This window comes from Perca flavescens, chromosome 6 (genome assembly GCF_004354835.1).
Source record: "Perca flavescens isolate YP-PL-M2 chromosome 6, PFLA_1.0, whole genome shotgun sequence".
NCBI classification, from domain to species: Eukaryota; Metazoa; Chordata; class Actinopteri; order Perciformes; family Percidae; genus Perca; species Perca flavescens.
Window position 1 is genome coordinate 32,028,290 of NC_041336.1, and position 23,202 is coordinate 32,051,491.

Sequence of the window (23,202 nt, forward strand, 5' to 3'; positions counted from 1 at the left end):
TTTCAGTGACTCATAGTTATACATTTTGAAGTAATTATTTACTACTGAGGGTTTGAAATTCCAAATTTGGTGGCCTCTGGCACATTCTTATGCCACTATTCTATCATATACACTAATGTTAATCATTGCAAATTGATCAATGGCAAACAAGCATTTTATGAGTGTTTTAAACAGTAAATTACAGTGGGACTGCATTTTTCTTATATGACAGTTCTGTTAGGCTATGACAACATTGACAAACATTGTTTTGTTGTGTGTTTGCATTGCGTCTTAGAGATGACTCTGTTGTAAAAAGATGTATACAAAGATAGGCTAATTCATTTTTTTTTTTTTTTTTCATTCATTAAGCCCATACATGTCCTGTGGCATAAGGAACATGCAGCGCTTTCAGAGGACTTTTTAATGCTTACTGCGCAATTGTCAAGTTGCTGCCACCGGTGTTTTACAAAGTAGCCCGTCTAATAAAGATGTTTCCCCGTCTGTGCAATTGGCTTGTGAGATGCGTCTGTGGCGCCTTTTTGGGATGGACATCTGACTCGCTTGACCTTAAAGACTCACTCAAAATAAAGACTTTTGTGTGACTTTTGGAGGTTCATGCGAGAGAAACTAGGTATGACAAAGGAACCTGTAATAACATTTCACAGATGAAAAAAATCTATTTTACAATATTTTAACTGTTTATGAACGTGTTGAATTTAATATCAAAGGTGTGTCAGGTCGTGTATTTTTAATTTACGAAATTGGTAATATCTCAGTAAGACGCTAAAAATTATGTTGGTCATGAGCAGCAGCAGAGCTGAACAGAAGCTCCTCGAGTGGCCGCTTCAGTCATTTGCCATAGAGCCCCATGTTAAAATATCCAACTTCACAGCAGAAAGAGGCCGGTGGAGCCACAAGCGTTACCGGGAGTGACAGATAGCCTACATTGAGGCAGCTGAACATATAGTGTCGATACCTATACATGGACAAGGTGAGGAGGATATGAAACATCCCAGCAAAAAGCCAACAACAATAACGCAAGAACTAATGGACATTTTGACAGAGAGAGGATCATATTGAGTCAAATTGATTTCCCCAGGGAAGATGCACACAGAAAAAAGCATTTTTTTTCTCTAGTGGTTTAACAACCTGCTGATATGCGCCTTGCTTCGAACTTGTGTGTAGGCCTGTGTGTGTGAGTGTCTGTGTGTTTCACACACAAGGTTTTGTTTATGCAAATGGATGGATAGGAAAATAGTTCGCATGATATCGCATATATTGAAACAGAGAGAATTACTGACTAACATACAAAGTGGATTTCGAAAAGAACGCTCCACAACAGATGTTCTAGTTAGAGTGATTAATTAGGTGGAAAAGGCATTGGAAATAAAAGAGCTTATGACAATAGTATATTTTGACATCTAAAAGGCATATGATTCTGTATGGAGGGAAGGGCTGCTTATTAACAAAATGAGTTTTGGAGGAAAGATGTATTTTTTTTATTTTTAGTGTTGCTTGCAAACTGACAATTCAACTATCTTAACAGTGTTTAACTTTAGACGTAGCATGTGCGATTACAGTTAAAAGTGCCATCTTGCTAACTTATTCCATGTTTTGTTTATTTTTATTTTCTTATGATGTGCAATTTGACTACCATTATCGATTTAATGTCACAATGCTATGCATTGTGGTTTTTTCTGTAACTAATGTCCGCATAGTTGCAGATTTACTGTGCAAAGTGTAAATAAAGAGCTCAAAAAGTCACAACACAGAGGCATACTTTGTGGGAGTACACGCCACGCAGTCTGTGATATGAGTAAGGGGGGACATGGGTACCCGCAAAGTAAATGTGCACATGCATGTGTTGAATTTAATATCAAAGGAGTGTCAGGTGATGTATTTTTGATTTATAAAATTAGTACTATCTCAGTAAGACGCTAAAAATTATGTTTGTCATGTGTGTTTTATTGAAGCGGTAGCGGGGCTGAACTGCAGCTCCTCGAGGTCCGCTTCAGTCATTCCCCATAGAGCCCCATGTTAAAATATCCAACTTCACATGAGAAATAAACATGTTTACAGCCTGGTACAAAAAAACGGAAATTTCTAATTTCCTCATTAACAACATGACTTGATGACGTGTCAGCGCGTGCATATAGGCAGTCCAGAGTCTTTAAAGGAATACGCCACCGTTTGTTGAAATAGGGCTTGGATAGGTGGGCCAGTGCATTTTTTGTCTCAGTGCAAGTAATTGGGTTGTTTTTTTGTCTTTTGTTGGCTCACTTTTACTCACAACATGCTAACCGGCAACATAGGATTCCATTCACTACGCTAAGCTAACTAGCAGCGGCGCTGCCGGTGTTGCACCAGACTAAAACAATGCATGCACAAAAAATGCGTTGGCCCACCTAGCTACAGCTAGGGGAGACCATGATAAGCCCTATTTCAACAAACGGTGGCCTATTCCTTTAAAGCTTTATCATTGTAGAGTGCTGAATAGTTTGTACGTATTGTAGCATTTAATTCATAAAGATTTTAAATGGAGGTTTTCTGTTACAGAATTTAGTTTTGTGAATGTAAAATTTTGCCAAGATAACAAAAAGTTTGATGATATAATAATGTTTTTGTTCTAGAATGCAGAAATGATAAAAACCAAACAGCACGTCTTTGTACAGCGGGCGGTCCATTGTTGAGCTCTGTATTCTGAATACAAACGGTGAAATGGTAGCCTAGAAATCTAGACGCACCCTAGCAGCAGCAGATGTAATTTGCAGCCAGGGTCGTCTAGCAACTCTCTGTTGGCTTGCGAGCTGGAAAAACCAAACTCTAGTCTGGCCAATCACATCGTGTATAGAATCGGTGGGCAGGCATAATATAATGATGGGCAGAGTTGCGACGGTTCCGCGTGAATTCCCTGCTACTTGAAAACAAAGAAGATGGCTGCTGCTGCTGGCAAACAGCGCTCTTTCGAATCGGCATTGGCTGCGACTCTGGAAGACTTGGAATTAAGCTTTTCTTTGAGAAAAAAACAAAGAACGGCACTGAAGTCATTCTTAAAAGAGGAAGATCTCACCTTCTTCGTTGCTATGCCTGGTTGTAGCGCTCTGCACGCCTATTGCGTGCAGAGGGAATTTGAAAGACAACCGTTTATCCCGCCCCTCGGATTGAGCCCTGCCAATGGTGTGTTCCCAGACCCAACAGCCTGTTCACTACCTATTAAGCTTCATTGTACCGAATTTGGTTGCAGTTCCACCAGAGTTCCACTGGGGGTGATCGCAGGCGAGTGCAAAATGAATGGGAGTCTATGGAGCTAGACGGCTAAATTTGTCTCTTTCCTTATTGTCGTTGAGAAATCTCAGATTTGATTGTAGTTTTTGCAAATTCAACATGGATTATAGGTCGAAAGTTGAATGCATGAGTACTTATGTCCTTTAGATTTCTTACAGTTTCAGTCGTTGCCCATAACACGCTAGCATTCGGCTAATGAATGCTGATTGGTCAGTGAAGGACTGATTAGGACCAGAGATCCAGCTTGACGGCATCCAAAGCGGAACTGCCCAATGCATGCCGGTTAGATTTGTGTCCGACTTGTTCCCGACTTGCTCTCACGTCATGCACAAGTGGGCAACGATGACCTCAAGAGATCAAGGCGGCTGCAGGTTTGAGATGCAGGCAGCGCAGTTGCTTTTCACCGACTGCAAGACCCAGGCGGACCCAGGGCATGATGGGAAACGCCTGGCTCTCAGCTGATCTAACAGCTGAATGGTTCAGAATCGACTCAACATGGTGACGTTTTATATAAACTTTTTATAGTTTCTGAATTGGAGGGATTTTAATTGCTATTTGTCTGATGCTTATTCTGTAAAGAACACCTCTTGTGTGGCTGATAGTTTAGTCTAGTTTAGACGTTTAGAAGTCAGAGACAAAATCCGTTAAGATTACGGATCATCTACAGTATGTTGTGTAGCCTATTAACATCAGCACCAGATCGCAGGTAGAGCATTTTGACAGCTACTCTGTCTTTATAAAACAACTGGAGACTGTGTACGAGCTGATATATGGGTTTGATAACATTTAATTTAAATCGGAATCGGACCTAACAGGATTTGAGTGTTTCTGTTCCTGTTCAGCCTGAAGGCTGCTGGAAACGGCTGCAAACTGTCCGACTTTACCGTGGCTTTTTGTCATGCCCCCTGCTGCTGCCGCCTGCTCTCGTCCACTTTACAGGCGAGACGCAGTTCATCTCAAACGAGCCAAATATCTCCAGTGTATCATATGCTAAAGGGCGTAGCAAAGGAAGCATTAAAGCACCTTTCCTTATCACTTTAGACAATTCGAACGGCTCCATACACTGTAAATAAAGAGAACTGTTATCGTGGCAGCCACTTAACTACTTCCGGGTCATTTCACTCCGTTAGGAACCTAAGTGCGTTCCATTTACTCTACGGTGCCATTTCAGTGTAACTCCACGATGGCAGCTCTGTTGACAACACATGTGCAGCAGTTGTCTGGTGAGTTTTTATATACAGTTCACTTGTTTTGCCTCTGAAAGACACGAGAAAATGCGTTTGCCACTTATTTTAATCTCACAAATATACTCCATTAAACTAGCTAACCTTACTTACTTTGGTCTGCTGTACTTTAGACGTTAATTTGCTCCATGGCTAGCTTAGCACTAGCTCTGTTCCTTTTAGCTTTATTAGGCTAACCAAGTCCTAAGAGTGCTCGATTATGTTTTTAGTAACGTAACATGAAAAAATGCAGCACTGTAGGGTTATTTACTAGCGTTACTAGCTAACAAACGTCACATGAGGAGGAAAAGTAACGTTAATTGCAGTAACGTTCACGGTATTATAAATGTGGTGAATGTGTCCGTTCTGCACTCTTGCTGGAGAACGGTAGCTAACTTACACCAAACTTCTTTCAAATATTATGTATTTTTTGTTACCCAAAATTTCAGGTTTCTTTGCTTATGGATATGATTTTGACATCGCAGAAAACGACTGAAACTGTTTTAGTACATTCCTAATTTTGAGATATTGGACACAGCAAGCAACTTAAGTTTAATGTTGAATGTTAATTAACTTCCACACATCAACATTCTAACCATTAAAAATAATGACACTGACGCCACAAACGAGGCAATTTATGAGGCTCTACATTAAGACTTTCAGATATTGTGCTCATATTCACACATATTACATAAAAACAAATGTCCAATCGTCTGTGTAAAACGAATACTGGGATTTCTGAGGAAAATTCTAAATGTATCTTAAAAGCTGCTTAGCTGACAGTGGTAAAGAAGAAAAAAAACAGTCGTTATTATACAGAACTAACTAAATAAAACTAACCTGTCTATATGTAGGAATATATGATGTGTGCAAAACATTCAATGTTTCAGAACAACAACAAATGACAACTAAAAATCATCAGTGATTTTTGATTTTTCTTCGGAAAGTCCAAATACAGGACGGTATGGGTGTTTCAGTTGGATAAATAAATAAATTCAGTGATGACTGCGGTAACAGGCTCTTGGTGTAGGTTGCTATGGCAACACACAAACATGGCACACAGTCTAAAGGTAACAGAGGAATCTCACAGCAGCATATTGTGTGTGTGTGTGTGTATGTATATATATATATATATATATATATATATATATAGATAGATAGATAGATAGATAGATAGATAGATAGATAGATATGAGTTAAACCCAACAAGAAACCAAATGAAAATATTTTTGTGCTTGAAATTCTTACTGCACACACACCTTATTTTTCTTTATCAATTCAAATACACTTTTCATGAAAGTGTCAGGGTGAACAATCCTCCAAATGTTTCAGCTGTAATAGTCCCGCATATACACAGACCTTTCGTAGAGGTATCCTCCTGTCAACACTAAACAGACTGATGACTGATTACACATCACAGGAGAGTCTCAGATGAGGCAATGTTTCTGTCTGGATTTCTTGGTGACATGACGGGTTTAAAACCAGAATCTGAACTATTAATTAAAGAGAATAACACTTGGGTATAGAAAAAACTTGCATACATTACAGCTATTGGTGACATTCCTAAGAGTTGATGGCAAGACAACAGACATAATTAACCCTCCTGTTGTCCCCAGGTCAAATTTGACCCATTTTCAAAAAAGTTTCTATATCAGAAATTTGGGTCTCTTTCAATCAAATTGATGAACCAAAAAGATAACGTGGATGGTTCCGTACAACGCTCTTCACAAGTAAAATAAATGATCTGTTTACAACTTTCATTGAATTTGGGTGTTTTATTCAATTTGATAGCATTTGAAAAATAACCGATAAAAGAATGTTGAAAAAAGTGACAAAAATGTCTGAAAAAGCTTCACAATTTGGGAGGAAAAACAAAAAAATCAACAAAAACATTGGAAAAAGTGACAAAAACGTCAAACAATTGCCTGAAATGTTGAAAAAGTTTGAATATCAAATTTCGACCCAGAAAAACAAAAGGTTGCATGCTCGAAGGGAAGACAACACAAGGGTTAACACCTTCTTATTAAGCTACCAATTCACAATTTTGAGTTTCCTATGTCTTTTTACAGTGGTTCTCTTCAAAAGCAAAGTATCTATAGAAACATTTAAACATTAGGTTTCTGGGTAACACTTTATTTGAAGGGGTGTGCATAGGACTGATATGACACAGTCATTATTATGACATGACACCTGTCATGAACATGAAGGAGTCATTTTGAGCGTTCATGACTGTTATTAGGTGTCATTCGGTAAATTATGACACTTTTAATGCAAAGTTAGCATTGTCCGAGATGTCTTTGTCATGACAACTCAACTTTAACGAATAGCTTTTAAGACATACTGTAGCCTGCATATTGCACTGTTTCGCACAGGTTGAGAATGTGCTTGTGGTGGTTGTGGGCGGAGCCTGATGTGACGGTGCGTGCTGTAATGGCTGGGTTCAGTAATGAACTAGTCAAACAAAGGTTTATGAACTGTTTATTGAAAACAATGTGTACAGTAATAGATAATTTAGAAAGAAATAACTATTTACATATTAAACAACCCAGACTAGATGATACAGATGAAGTATAGCCTTTGATGTGGTCTGTCAATTACATTTGGTTGGCTTGTCAAATAACTTTTATGGTTCAGCAGATTAAATACTTTATTTATTTATTTTTTTATTTTTTTTTTTTAACCCATTCCTAATCTCATAATTGTGGTGGACAATAGTGAATGTGTCATTATGTTTAAGTGTAGTGAGAGGTGGTAGCAACCGCAATAATCATTTTGTATTTCCTTGTGTGACTTAGGAGACGAGAGTGATTCTGAAGGAGGGAGCAACGATGAAAGGTCAGATGATGGCGCGAGTGATGGAGGAGAAGATGACCGAGATGGTGAAGGAGGGAGTAATGGCGAGGAGGCGGAGGATGAAGCTGGAGAAGAGGATAAAGAGGCAGATGAGGGTAATGCCAATGCTGGGTGGGCAGAGGCCATGGCAAAGATCCTGGGGAAGAAAACCCCAGAGAGGAAAACCAGCATCCTGGTAAAGAACAAAGAGCTGGACAAGATGAAGGTTAAAGAAAGAAAGGAGCAGCTGGAGCGAAAGAAACAGGTAATCAGCACTGTCCGACATCCTTTAAAACTGAATTTACAATACTGTTTTTTTTTTTTTTTATTGTTAATACCTAGTAGTTCATCACTCAACATGTCTTCTGAATTGATAGAACCCACCTGTAAATTTGCCAAATCTCCACATTTGTCTACTTGCTTTTCTAAGGGGTTGAAACCCTGCTCTTACAATATAACAGTCCATTCCATTCTTACATATACTGTCAATGGTTTCACATTGTCACTGATGATCTCTACACCTACATGCTTGAATCAGCTTATTCAGTCTGAATCCTTTCAAATGTCTTTTCAAATCTAATACGGTTTAGCTTTTAACATGTGCATGTACCCATGTTTTAAAATAACAAAACTCAGCCTTAGTACATCTTTGATCAGCTTTTGTTGTCTGAGAAGTCAGAAATACAAATACATTTTCTTTTGTGTAGGCTGTATGGGCAAGATGAATAATAATGATATAAATAAAGCTAATATAATAGCTTGTCTTGTTGGTTAAAAATATACTGTCAAGTTATATTTACTGATTGTCAACCAATCTTGAGTCTTGTAGCTTTCCACACAGCATAGTTGTTGCCTTCCTTTTTAATTCAAAGCTACTACCAAAGTCATAGAACACTTACACAATAAGGAGCAAAGGAGTTGCCATACCTGGTCCGTGATTGTTAACTGTCCACCTTTTCCCCGTCTTCTAACGTAATACCAGAGAACGCCTCTACCGCTATCCTGTGTTGTAGGTACAGCGAGGGAAGATTTATTATCCACTAGTCAATTCAGGATGGCGTCATTCTGGCGTCAAATGCTAAAGTGGCCAAATCTACTCAAAAGAATGAGAGATGGGCGAATGTTTGTCATTTTGTAGAAGCTGCATTGAGTAACACTGCAGGAATAGATGCAGACAGATGGTTTTCCAGCATGAAAAGTTTGGGGAGCTAAATGTGAGGATTTATTTTGTACTTGTGTCCATCAGGTTGACAAGAAGCGAGCGTGGGAGATGATGTGCAGAGAGAAACCTGACATAGTGAAGGACCGTGAGACTGAAAGAGCTCTTCAGAGGATTGCTACCAGGTGTCTATACCTTTTTCTGTGTGCTTTTGTTTTAACATTCTCAGAAACAAGTTTCATTCCTGATTCCAGTGTGTACTTTTCTGTTCAGAGGGGTGGTGCAGCTGTTCAATGCTGTGAGGAAACACCAGAAAACAATCGATAACAAGGTGAAGGAATTTGGTGGCTCAGAGAGGAAGAAGGCCAAATTTCTTTCATCTGTCTCTAAGAAAGACTTTATCGATGTGCTAAGAAGGACCGAGGAAGGCAGCGGAGTCACCGGCAAGACTGAAAAGGACACTGTAAGTGAAATGATATCTTATGTTCTGTCTATCTGTCCTATCTGTCCTTTCTTAGAGGTTACATCTTTTAAACCCTTAACGTTAATTACAAACGAGTTTGCTGTCACTTTCCCGTGGATCTGACACCTGACGGGCTGTGCTTCTTTCGGACCGTCTCCCAGCCTCCCTGGCTTCCCGGCTGCTGCCAGGGGGCGGGAGCTACATTAGGTCTGTCAGCAACAATTAACGTTACTGGGGCTTACAGCCAGCCTGTCAGACTGGCGATTAAATCGCCTATCAGCAGATGGGTTGTTGGGCATGTTTCACAGCTGCTGCAGATGATAAAAAGACCGAATGAGAAATAGTCTGCCAGTGTCTCCATTGTGGGCTTGTGCTGCTGCTTCACTATGTTGTTGAGCTGTGTAACTGATCATGCACGCGTGTTTAGTTATTTTGTACACCAAAGCAGTGAGAGAAGAACAAACACTGCATGTTTTATTTTGCGGAATGGGTCGATACTTGACCTTTGCGTAACTATTTTTAACAAACTGTGATTTCACCGAGTGCTCTGATGGTGTCACTGTTGCCTCATGAAGAAAGCACGTGCCATGGAGCAGAGCTAGAAGCATGCACTGAACATAGAGCACGGGTGTCCAGTGTCCCTTCGGACATTTTTTTTAACAATAAAAGTTACAGTGGTGCTCATAAGTTTATGAACCCAAGCTAAAGTTGACTAAAAAGAGGAATCAAAAAATCATCTTTTGGAAATTGATCTAAATTACTTAATTAAAAAAAATGAGGAAAAATCCAACCTTTAAGGACACCAATTTTCTTTGTGAATGAATAATGTAAATAAATGTTCTTTCTTAAAATACAGGGGGCATAAGCAAGTACACCCCTATGTTAAATTCCCATAGAGGCAGGCAGATGTTTATTTTTAAAGGCCATAGGGCTGCAACTAACGATTATTTTAATAATCGATTAATCTGTCGATTATTTTTTCGATTAATCGATGAATCGGATAAAATAAAAGCATTAATTTACATCAACTCAATACATACATACTTGTTGTTTTAGTTAATAGTTGTTGTGTAAAGGTAAGTAACCCAAATAGCAGATACAGACAAGACACACACACACACACACACACTTATTCATTAAATTATTACCATCATTGTAGTAAGTGCAAGTTAAGTTCGTTTATACACCACACACTATTATATTTGTCAACAATAACTGATATGGGACCAAGCACATAATATATACATGACAACAGATTGAAAAATTAATGGGCTAAAAAAGGCAAGTGAATAAAACCGTGTATTTAGTCTTGCAAAGTATACCACCCCTGTTTTACTACTGTTATTACCGAGCTAACGCTATCTTGTCATGCTAGTCTGCTGGATAACGAGTAAACAGCAGCACCAGAAGAGCTACTGGAGGGACGGTACGTTCCTCACTTCAAAACGGAACAGAAGTAGGATAGTGTAGTGACTTTACCCTGCTGTTGAACTCCCTTCCTCCACATCAAGGACTCCAACATGTTTACGTTTTAGGTGCCGACTCATCAACGTGGTGCGCCCCTGCCATGCCGTGTCGCTTTTGCGTATCTTGCAATTAACATGTTTTTTATTTATTTAGTGTGAAATGCTCCCACACCTTGGATGACTTGGGTCGTACTGATTTCTCTGCCTCCGCCGAGTGTTTCAGAACAACGTTACGGGTCTCTCCGGTCTCTCTCCATATTTCCTCTACCCCCGATCTGCTCTTTTTTTCTTTTCTTTCGCTCCGCGCTGCTCCGCTCTGCGCTCAACTCAAGTTTTTTTTTTTTTTTTTTTATCTCTCCGCGACTAGGTTGCCTAATAGTTGCGCGACACAACGAATCGATTATTAAATTCGTTGCCAACTTTTTTAGTAATCAAATTTTATCAATTCGTTGTTGCAGCCCTAAAAGGCCAGTTATTTCATGGATCCAGGATACTATGCATCCTGATAAAGTTCCCTTGGCCTTTGGAATTTAAAAAGCCCCACATCATCACACAGCCTTCACCATACCTAGACATTGGCATGGGGTACTTTCCATAAGATCATCTCTCAATGCGAATCAAACCAGCTATTAGGCTAACTGAAATAAAACCATGCCAATCTCTAGGTATGGTGAAGCGTATGTGATGATGTGGGGCTATTTTAATTCCAAAGGCCAAGGGAACTTTATCAGGATGCATAGTATCCTGGATCCATGAAATAACTGGCCTTTTAGGGCTGCAACAACAAATTGATAAAATTTGATACTAAAAAAGTTGGCAACGAATTTAATAATCGATTCGTTGTGTCGCGCAACTATTAGGCAACCTAGTCGCGGAGATAAAAAAAAAACTTGAGTTGAGCGCAGAGCGGAGTATTTTAAGAAAGAACATTTATTTATTTACGATACATTATTCATTCACAAAGAAAATTGGTGTCCTTAAAGGTTGGATTTTTCCAATTCTTTTTAATAAGGCATTTCCAAAAGATGATTTTTTTTAAATTATTATTCCTCATTTTAGTTAACTTTAGCATGGGTTCATAAACTTATGAGCACCACTGTACATAGAAATGCACTAATCTATAACAATTTTAAATTTTCATTGTCACAATTATCTTTTTTTTTTTTTTTTTTTTTTTTTTAATGGCAATGCAACCAAATCAAACGCCACTCAGACGTGAAAAAATCTAAAATAAACAAAACCAATTCTGCCTTACTTTTACATACAATATGGAATACCTTAAATTTAAAGTTGATAAATATCGTAATCTCATGTTCATTTTCAACATGACTTTTTATAAGTAATGCAAAATTTGTTAACATTTAAGCTTACAACATGTGACTCTTGCTCTTGTCCTTCACAAACCGAGGCTGCAGGCCGTATGAAATCTGGCCGCGGGCCGTGATGGGCCCCCGGGCCGGGCTTTGGACATGTCTGACCTAGAGCAACTTGTGGGGTGTCTGTGTGTTTGCAGGCTGTTGCAGCAGAGGAGAAGCCTGCCTGGAGCGTTCTCACAGACGACTTTATGATGGGAGCCACCATGAAAGACTGGGACAAAGACAGTGACAGAGAGGAGGCTGATACACACTCGGGAGGAGGCGTGGAAAGTGACTCAGACTGACACGATCCATACAGACTAAAGGGACTGTGTACAGCAGGCTGTGATGCCTTCAGGGACATTCTGGAGAACAGAAACCCTGACCTGTGACATGCAACTAGGGCTGCAACTAACAATTATTTTCATGTTCGATTAATCTGTTGATTATTTTCTCAATTAATCGATTAGTTGTTTGGTCTATAAAATGTCAGAATGTGGATCGATGTTTTTCAAAGCCCAAGATGATGTCCTCAAATGTCTTGTTTTGTCCACAACTCAAAAGATATTCAGTTAACTGTCAAGACACTAGAAAATATTCCAATTAAAAAAGCTGAAATTTTTCTCAAACAGATGACTTGATTATAAAAAATAGTTGGTAATTAATTTAATAGTTGACAAGTAATTGATTAATCTTTGTAGCTCTAAATAAAACTCCTGATCAGTTTGTCTGCACAAAAAGGATAGAGACAATCTGGAAACTGTTCTTTACTGATTGTACACCCTAGATTTCTTTTATCATAGCTCACATTCTGGTATTTGTTGCTGAATATCTTTTGCAGAGAAGGGAATGGTTTGTGACTGCAACATTCTGTACCCTAAAGACATAAACTAATATGTCAAAACAGGATATAACGGAGAAATTAACCATCGGGGAACTTTAAATAAGATTTTTTACTATGTGGAGTTGCAGGTTCTGAGCTTCTGCCCTCCATCATAAATTTAGCATCAGTTTTGCCCCCTTTTGTCTACATGCTATTGTATTATCGAAAGACCCGTGATGGTGTAAACTCTGTAAATAGGAATGTTTTATACAGCGCTGGTTGAATAAACAGCCAATTTGTGTATCACCGTCAGTGCTCTGGGGTCTTGCTGTATACGACTTGTGTCTGGTCATAGAATTTCTTAAGCTCTCAGCATTGTCCATGTGGGCCTTTTTTTTTTTTTGTATTAGGTGGGGGTGTCTATATGGTCAGGAAGGAGAGGAAACAATTAAAGCAACCCATAACTCTTTGAATGAACGTATGGCATGCGAGTAGGGGTGTCTGATAAGATACGCCTTTATTGTCTCCTATAGGAGAAATTTGTGTTTGGCAGTTGAGAGAACAAAAACGGCTACACATCGTACATAAACGCATAATAAACATACAATTATCTCGTACAAATGCAATGAACTACAGTTAACGTTTTAAAAAAAAAAAATCACACAAGACCACCCTACATACCCCCAAACTCACAGAAACCTGAGAACCTACTACAAATCCACCCCCTTTATATTGCACATATATTCAACCCAAATTGCACATTTCCCGTAAAATCACGCTGTGATCAAGTTATGTATTGCACAATGCCGTATCAAATTAAAAAATATTGCACAAATGCCCTACCAGATATTGCACATCCTTCACTAACCATAAGGTTGAGTACTACAAATATTACCTGTACTTGCAACTCAGGACATTCAAAATTGAGTAGACATTGGTAATTGAGGCATCGTCTGTGCCCCTGCTATAATTATCGGTATTGGTAAGGGTCCAAGAGATGCTGTACCTTACTCCTTAGATTTCCTACCTTTATGTGTTCAGATGAGTTCATCACTAATGATGTCAGTGCTACTGGTCTATAATCATGAATGTGCTGTGGGCAGGGTTTTTTAGGAACAGGAATGATAACAGATTTCTTCCAAATAGTAGGGATGGTACATGTATTGAAAGAGAGCTCTAAGCTGGAGTCAGCTCATCTGAAAATGTTTTAGGAATAAAAGGTGAAATATCATCAGGCCCTTTTACTATTCAGCTTTTTAAAAACCATGGTGACAGCATTGGGATTAATTCTTATTGTATCCTATATTGGGTGACATGGCATTGAAATCGACAGGTCTCTGCAGCATATCACATTGTTTTCATAAACAAGATCATAATGTTTGTAAAAATGTAGTTTATTTGCTTTGTCCAATTCATTTAGCATGTTCAATTCCTAATTTTCAGAGTTCAGGTTAGTCATATCTTTCACAGTGTCCCATAGTTTATTCCGAGTTGTTGGTTGAGAAGGCTTCCCTAAAACGTGTGCTGTATTGCTCCCGAGCCTTCCTACGTTTCCCACTCAGGTGTTTTTGAATTGATCTTAGCGCCATTAAATCATTGCTCTGGAAGGCTTGCTTTTTTAACCTGATCAGTTTATTTTCAGGCGTGATGTAGTCTTAATTGTTGGAGTAGATTGTGATAGTCTTTTTTTTGTGTTGACACAGAACTGAATATACCCTGTTATAATTCTGGCAGCATATGGATCTTTAATGTTGCCGTAGCATTTATCCAGTGTCCTATTCTTCCGTGTGCTATTGGTAACGTATTGCTGAAATCCTGGAAGAGCATGCTCCAGTTTCCAGTGACTAAAGTCTCCGAGACCAAATAGAGGGGAATCCAGCTTGTCTTTGAACTGCTGGTGGACACAGTCTGCTACACATACTGTAAGGCTGCTTTGGATGCATTCCCACTGGGCGGGATGTATACAGAACATATGAAAATGTTCCCATAGTCTCTGGGTAGATAAAAAGGTCTTGGGCTTATGCATATGATTACAAGGTCCAGAGTTCACACCCTGTCTTTTATTGTGTAATTCTTGCACCGAGAGTCATAAATAAAAACACCATTGACTTTTGACAGACTTGACGAACATAAATTTAGACAAACTTAGACTACAATAGACGCCCGTTCTTTCGTGCCCGAGTCACAGGCAGTGCTGCACCACAGATTTAGTTTTAAACCGATCGAAATAAGCTTTTGATTTTGACTATCGAAATTAAGAGCAGGACAATTTCCCCCCAGTATTTTTTTTTCTCTCTCCACTCCCGCCTACTTGCACACATTCAAAGAAAAAACAACAGACACCGCGAAGCTTACCAGCTGGTAGCATGCAGCTAAAGACAGTTAGGTACCGTAGCTTACCGGTAGCCTGGAGCTTGACTTTTCCAGACACAATTGCCACTGCAGGAGTCTGAGATGATGGCGAAAAAACAAAAACCGGAAAATCCTTGCACTTACCTGAGGTCACTGGTGTGGCAATATTTTGCTTACCCCTGAATGACTTATGTTAAGAAACAACAAAGATAACACAAGTGGGCTCCAGCGGGACTCCCTAATGCATTCAGTCACCTTGTTAAACTGATTGGTGCATTCAGTTGCACTTAGTTATATTTGAGAAACTCCAAACTGTTGTTGCAAAGTACCCTTCTGCCAAAGTACCCTTCTGCCATCTCATGATGTACTGAGTACTTTTACACACACACTAATATTCCACTATTATTCTGATTAGGAAAATATTCTGAATTTGATACAGGTCATGTAAACAGCATATTCCCTTTGCATCTTCCGAATAAGGCCTTTTTCCGATTAAGACGTGGGATATGCCGGTATTATTCGGGTGTTAGAAGCATTCTTTGGACATTTACACAGCACATTTGGAATGTGTCTCAATCAGGGTTTATACCGCAGTTTACTGGCAGGTTACAGCCTCTTGCCTGTTTACGGCTTATGGTCAGCTCTGTGCTGGGTTGTTGTACACAAACCAACTAGCAAGCACTAGCAAGGCTGCAGTAGAGATGCATGCCTAAAAGGAAAGGAGAAACCCCTACTTTTAAACATTATAAAAAAAGACTTGGATATAAACAGGTTTTTGGATATGCGCAAACATCACAATGCCAACCTTTTCAAGAATGTGGTTGAAGGAATGAAAGGGGGAGCCTGTCTGCACAGTCCAACAAGTCCACCACCGTTGGAAAATTGTTTAAAAATCCTATTTTGCACAGCAACAGCAGGATTAGTGGAATATTCATTTGGTCTTGCATAGCCAGACCTTTCTCCACAGCGCTGCGAAGGAGGGTCTGGCTAGTTCACATAGCATTCAGGGATGGGAGAAAAACGTGCTCTGGTTTATTGATATTTCTTCAAACCACTCACAATCGTCTGGGGCGGCGCTAAGCTCTACACGGAGCTCTGGTGCCTATGCAAAATAGCCTCGGGACGGAACTTGTTTTGGTGAAACCTGTACGTTCAAAGGTTGTTTTGGTCGTGCAACAGAAAACTCAGATTGGACGGATTTACCCTGCAGACATCTGAGGAGCAGTTAACCATAGTCCTCATAAATCGACCGGAGTTTAAAATTCCAATACAAAGAAAGCGGAAGCTAATGGACATCCGGCTGTAAAGAGTGACATCCGGTGGATTTTTCCGGCGGCAACGGACCAATCCCGGAAGTGAAATGTTACGGATATAGACTATATTAAGTTTGACTTGGAAAAATCCTATCCTTTTAAAGCAGTGGTTCCCAACCTTTGGATCAGGACCTCCACAACAGGTTGAAAGACACAGAGGGTCCTTCTCGCTTCCCTTTAATTGCACTTACCTCGGGTGGTAGTCCGCCCCACGAGGAAGCATGAGAGAGACGGAGGAAATCATGGGAGGAGAGAGGAATCAATGAAATGTGTTTCAGAGGGATGAGACACCCTTTCCTCTGAAGCGTCAAGGGAATTCATTAGCTGTTCGGAGTTAGCAACGCCTGCAGCTGCACGGCTTCCGGAAGGCTGCTCTCTGTATCCTCCCTCATAGCTCCTCGGAGATCCCTTCTCGATGCTCGATCCTTGCTCCTTGCTCCTTGGGGCAGGAATAAGAGCTTTGAGACGGCCTTCACGAACGAGGGCCAGAACAACTTCCTGTTCAGCAGAGGACCGAGGAGCTATCAGGTAAGGGATATGAGATTCAGCCAGAGATTGTGAAGTGGTTAACAGGAAAGGAGAGCAAAGCATTAATGCTACACAAAAGTGTAAACTACATAAATTCCTCTAATCTTTCCTGTTTAAATAAAAGTTTTCCTTGATCATTTAAAATTTTTGAGGTTCCTAAAACATAAACATAACGTGTTGAACAAAACCTTGTTTGTTTGTGCGTATGACGGGGGGGGAGCAACAAATAGATGGCACAAAGCTCTACGGCACAGAGGGATAAGATAGCAGGCTTTAGATACACACACAATCACCCAACTTCATCCTTTAAACTGAATTGGGAGAACTAATCACTCACCGAAATCCAGACTGTTCACTGTCCTGGCTCCCAAATGATGGAACGATCTCCCTATCGACATCAGGATGGCTGACAGCCTACACATCTTCCGCCGAAGGCTAAAAACACATCTCTTCCGACTACACCTCGGATAAAAAAAAAAAAAAAAAAAAAAAAAAAAAAACTCTTAAACCTGCACTTTCAAGTCTCTTTGTAGCTTTGCTTATTTAAAGCTAATGTACTTGCACTTACTACTTGTTGTCTCAAGTTTGTACCTTCAAAGTTGAATGCACTTAATTGTAAGTCAGCTAAATGACATGTAATGTAAATGTAATGTAATTGATTGTAATGTGATAGTAGAGGGCATATCACACGTGAAAATATCAGTATAATAATACGATTCTATAGGTTTTCCGTCCTGTAAAGAGTGGAACGTTTCCAAAAGCCACAGCACTGTCTCCTTACGAGCTGAACCAGGTGAGCCAGCTGTTCTCTTCACCCCCCTCTAGTGTACTGACGCTGCAGCAGCCTCCTGCTCTGCCAACCCGGTAGACTTCTCTCACTGACTTGTTTTATTCATTATATTTTCACAGGGCGTTAGCAGCATAGAAGGGGCGCTGCAGCGCGTCAGTCTGTCTGCACCACACTGGACGCTTGTCTGTCATGGCAAGGCCGTGGCCTGCCACTCTGGTATGCTGCCTTTTATCCTGGCGCTGTTGACACACAGTCTGGGGAACAGGCTTCTGTGTCGCCTCATTTAGTGCCATTGTCTCTCTCTCTGGCACTGTATGTCTGCTCAGAGCCTCCAGCATACTGAAGCTTCAAACTGACGTTTGGCCCAAACTGTGACTGTCACATGAAATTCCAAAGCTGGAAATCTTAATCTTAAATTTAAAAGTAACACCCACTGTAAAGCTGGTCTTTGCTGACCTCCAGTGGTGTACCTGTGCTGTGAAGTTACTCTGTGAGACCAACAGTTGTGTTTGTGTGAAATGCTTGACTGACACATACCGTAGCTACTGAATAAATTTAGATGTTGACAGCATGGGAGTGTCGTGTAGTGTAGCCAGAGGGTTAAAGATCCAACCAGTAAATGTACTGCATTTATATAGCGCTTTTCTAGTCTAAACAACTACTCAAAGCGCTTTATACAGTACAGGCACTATTCATACACTAGTGAGGCTGCCACACAAGGTGCCACCTGCTCATTAGCTAAACATTCATGCACATCCACACACCGATGGCACAGCACTGGGAGCAATTAGGGGTTCAGTGTCTTGCCCTTCAACATGGGACTTTAGGGGCCAGGAATCGACCCCCCACCAGTAGACGGCCGCTCTACCACCTGATCCACAACCACCTGTGTGTATTTATTTACAGTGTGGCCAAATACACAAATAAATGAGACAAAGTTAAAATAAAAAACTTCAAACTATCAAAAGAAAACGAGCAAAACAACTAAATCTACTGTTACCAAAAGAACGTGTTTGTGGCAGCATGGCTGCTCTGTACGAGCAATCCTTTATAAGCATTGTCAGAGACCAAGCAGTAAAGCAATTAGGAAAACAAGAGTTTTTGTTGAAAAGTGGGTTTTTATTTACCCAAAAAAATGCAAAAACCAATATAAACCAAGAACTTAATATCTAGGCCTATAAAAGAGGTCAACACAATATAACTTAACCCAAAATAGCAACAACAACACAAGATGTGAACTCAACAAACTTACCTCCTTGAAGGGGACATATATACCAACTTGGCCAAACCAAATTACACACACGGGGAAAACCAAAATCGACATAATTGCAACTAATACAAATAAACCCAACCTAAACCTAAATCCCCCCACCCTCCAGCATGGTAGCCAATGGTACGGCCCAATTGGCAGGCCATAGCATAATACCAAGGGGGTAAGCATCTGTCAACAACCCGTAGCTCCTATGGCGCCATTTTGATACTTACAAGCCATCACCCGCTGTTAGCATTCCATTGACTGCCATTCATTTTGACGTCACTTTGACAGTGAATAACTTTACATCTGAAGCATTTAAAGACTCTATTTGTCCATTGTTTATTTCTAAAGAAACACGACAATGTATAAAAGGCTCCATTACCTTGTACCTCACGTTATGGCTCGTAGTAGACGTTTTTGTAAAAATAGGCTAACGATTGTGTCACATAGTAGAGGAATTACCGTATAGTACAGGAGAAGCTCGCAGACAGTTTTGACTCACATTAGCTGTTTAAGTTTAATTACTAATGTTAACTAGCATTTTAGTTAGCAATAATTAGCCTGTGCCCATGTTATCTCCTTACATATACCTACGCTCTCCGTCTCTGCAAGATTGGGAATGATTGAGATTTCTCTTGGCACAGCTACCAGAAGACTTACAACTTTCAGACAGGTTGCTCACGTCATATCTACGTCGTCTCTCTCAGTTGGAGGCTGCGCAGTAACGCTCAGCCATCACCAGAAAAGTGCTTCTAATATCCTTCACTGGTCTCCATCCAGAGCAACGGGATCTGTAGGTCCATTACTGTCTATGTATATAACAGTCCTCCACCCTTGGCAATGCTTTTTCTGCACTGGGAAGGACCTCTCCACCAGCATGGCAACAAATATAATAATTAATATAACAGAAAACCTTACAATGTAGAAAGAGTGCACTCCATTTAAACCATGTAAACCTTAAGGAAATAAACGTGGATTATGAATGAACCAAACAGTGTAATGTGTTTGTTTTGATGCCTGAATTGTTTAGGGTGTGGATGACTGCACAATAAATTGATGTGTGTACTAAACAGCATGGGGTGAAATTGTGTACCATATTACCATTGCTGGCTGTTTTAACCTGTGTGGCCTAGGCCATCACACACGTGTTTGTATCAGCATGGCTTCCTTCCTCTACGGAGCAGCAAAATGCCAGTGCCTTTATTACAAAAGCCAGACAATGAGTACACACCCTAATGTGGGGACCTCCTCTGTAACGTATTTCACAAATACAAATTGTAGATGTTGAATATGAAATGGCCTTTTTTTTGCTTTACCCTTGTGTTTACAGTTCCATGACAACTAAGCAAACTCAATCTGCTGATTAAGACTGCATATTACGATTGAAAGCTCTGGAACAAGTAAGTAAGTGGACCTGTAAACTTGTTATATAATGCTGGTGTTATGATTTAAAACCTTTTGTATGATGATTAGATAGGGACAGAGTACATCTAGCTCATGTGCAGAGCTTTGCTGAAAAAATAAAATCCCAATCCTGCATTCTTCTCATGTCTGCTGCTACAGTAGTTTTCATTGTGTGGAACAGGTGTTGGAAAGGACATTCAGCCTGATACACACAAGCTCACACCTCGCCTGATCTCACATCTGTCTGTGTGGGTACTGATTTAGTACTGATTTTAGGAGCACATGGTAAAGCTGGTCCTGTCCGGTCAAATCTGACACAATCCAATTCAGATAGGTGAATGGTGAAGACGCACTGTTACTTTCACAGTATTTTACAGTTAACTTAAAGTTAAAGATACATTATATAGCTGTTATTTTGTCATTTTCTTTTACAATATCTTACAGTTGACTGATTTGTTTAGTTTGTATTTTGTACATAGCCTATGTTTAATAAACCTATTTTTTAACCTAAATTAATACTGACTTAGCAGGTTTTACACATAGGAATAGTCACACAACATCTGATTAAAGGCCCTTTTGTTAAGAAAAAGGCTATTATAGACTTTACTCGTTGTTACTCTTCCCAAAATTGCTGTCCAAAGCTGGCTACAAGCACAGAATGCAAACCATAACGCAATGTTCTTTGTGAGTGAAGAACAGAGCTAAATCACCAATTTTTCAATATTTGTTGATTTATTTAAAACACAGCATTTTATTGCACTTTCCTTGTTATTTTAATGTAAAGTTGGAAACTTCACATGCAGAAGAATTAGAACAACTAGTGCTAACAAAAACCTGAGACGGAGCCTTTCGCTCTCAAAATGCCAAAAAAGTGTGAATGGCCGAGTATTGGAAGATGACAAGGGGGTGAATTAGTGACTGACTGATTTCCCACTGGAAGACACCAGTTCTCTTAATCCCGCCTTGGTAGCCCTTGGACAAGTACAGTGCCCGTTCAAAATGTGCCTGTTTGGAACGGGCCGATTGCTTGGCCTGTGGTATTGCTGCTTGTAGAATTCTCCAGAACCAAAATGTACCCCAAAATTACTTACAGAATGACCCCAAACCACTTATTATGCAAATGATACGGTATTAATATTCTTACACAAAACAAGTTTCATAAGCTGAACTCTTGTGTGTATGCACACAATCCTTCTACCATTTCAATTACATGTCATTTAGCTGATGCTTTTATCCAAAGCAACTTATCAATTGCTACCTCTGTTGGAGACCACACACCTCTGGAGCAACTAGGGGTTAAGTGTCTTGCTCAGGGACACATTTGTTGATGTACCACAGTGGGAATTGAACCCAGATCTCCTACATCAAAGATGTGTTACATCCACTGTGCCATCACCACCAGACTAGAGTGACTCTTACACATTCAAGATGCAACAATATGGAGCATGATGCAGTACGGGTAAGTGTGGTTTTAATGCTGCCTGCATAATTCTTTTGCGTTTTCTTCGTTCTGCATTTTTACACACATCTCACTGCAGCAGCCAGGTATTGATAAAACCGTTAAAAACAGTCAATAGAGCATTATCTAACAGATTATCTTTTATATTAACAGTAAAGCACTGTTGAAATCCTGCTTTTGACTGTTCCATTTCATTTTAGTTTGTTTTTCAGAATGTTTTAGTTTTACAGTAGGTTTAGTAAGTATGTAGCTATACATACAAATCACATTTTTGGAGAATTTTAGTGTCAAGTTTTTTAGAAGCAATTATATGGCACAGCACTAACTCCTGAAATTTCCCGTCGTTTGTTTTTTATAAATCACAACCTTTGCGTGGGAAGTGGTGTACGCACATTTTCAGCCCCGTTTTGTGCGTACGCCACGTTTATAAATGAGACCCCAGATGTTTTTTTATCACAGTTTGCTTCAGTAGTGTACTGACTGACTACTGCTGAAACAAGTGATCAAATCGTTGGAAATGACAGCCCACTGTCTCCCATCTCTTTTTTCACCTTTATCAAAAGACTCAGAGTGTCTTGTCAAATGACCACATAAATCTGGGGCCAGATAGTATGACAGCATAGAAAAACTGTATACATTACACTACTACGTACTAATAAGGGCCCAGTAGATATTTTTTTGCCCATGGACCCCCAAGCAGGTTAATCCAGCCAGCTTTAATAATTGTCTTCTTTGAATTATTTATGGTATTTTAACATGTCTATTTATATTATGCTTTCATTATGATGCTTGATTGAACAAGGCAGCATTCATGCTGTCATGTTCAAATCAAGTTCCTAAACGTTTGTTGTGATGGCAATGAAGTTAACTCATTAACACACTCTTCCTAACAGTATACTTGGAAATTTGAACTTGTGTATAATGGAACTGTGACATGGAAAAGGGATTTTAAGCCTTGTGTTGTCTTCCCGTTGACTTTTTGTTTTTCTGGGTCAAAATTTAAAAATTAAAATTTGTTTCTGTATTTTTGGCTGTCTTTTTCGACACTTCTGCCGCTTTTCCCCTAATGTTTTTGTCACTTTTTTCAACGTTTATGTCCATTTTTGTCACTTTTCCTGATGTCCGATTTTTTTCAGCGTTTTTCTTTTCTTTTCTTTTCTTGTTTTTACCTTTTTGTTGTTGTTTTTTCAACGTTCTTTTATCTTCTTTTTTTTTCAAATGCTACACAATTGAATAAAACACCCAAATTCAATGAAAGTGTGAACTGATCATTTATTTCACTTTTGACAGTTTGCTTGAAAGAAACCCAAATTACTGATATTGAAAGTTTTTGAAAATGGGTCAAATTTGACCCGAGGACCACAGGAGGGTTAACCGTTTTAAGTTTAGAAAACGATAAAGATGTTTTTGTAACGGCTTAAAAAAAGTTTCAGACGCCTGAAATTGACCGACTTTAGGACCTTGTGTCACGACGCAGCAGGGGCAACGGGCCATTAGCCGTTGCAGAGCTGTCCCA

At 39.6% G+C, this 23,202-nt stretch overlaps 1 protein-coding gene across 1 annotated transcript; it reads left to right on the forward strand.

Moving 5' to 3' along the window:
• Nucleotides 1-4,381: 4,381 nt before the first annotated feature.
• On the forward strand, nucleotides 4,382-12,232 carry rrp15 (ribosomal RNA processing 15 homolog). Its single transcript, XM_028581176.1, has 5 exons — nucleotides 4,382-4,487; nucleotides 7,283-7,584; nucleotides 8,566-8,663; nucleotides 8,752-8,941; nucleotides 11,921-12,232. The coding sequence occupies exons 1-5, from the start codon at nucleotides 4,448-4,450 to the stop codon at nucleotides 12,065-12,067; spliced, it is 777 nt and encodes a 258-aa protein (XP_028436977.1). The 5' UTR covers nucleotides 4,382-4,447; the 3' UTR covers nucleotides 12,068-12,232.
• Nucleotides 12,233-23,202: the final 10,970 nt, after the last annotated feature.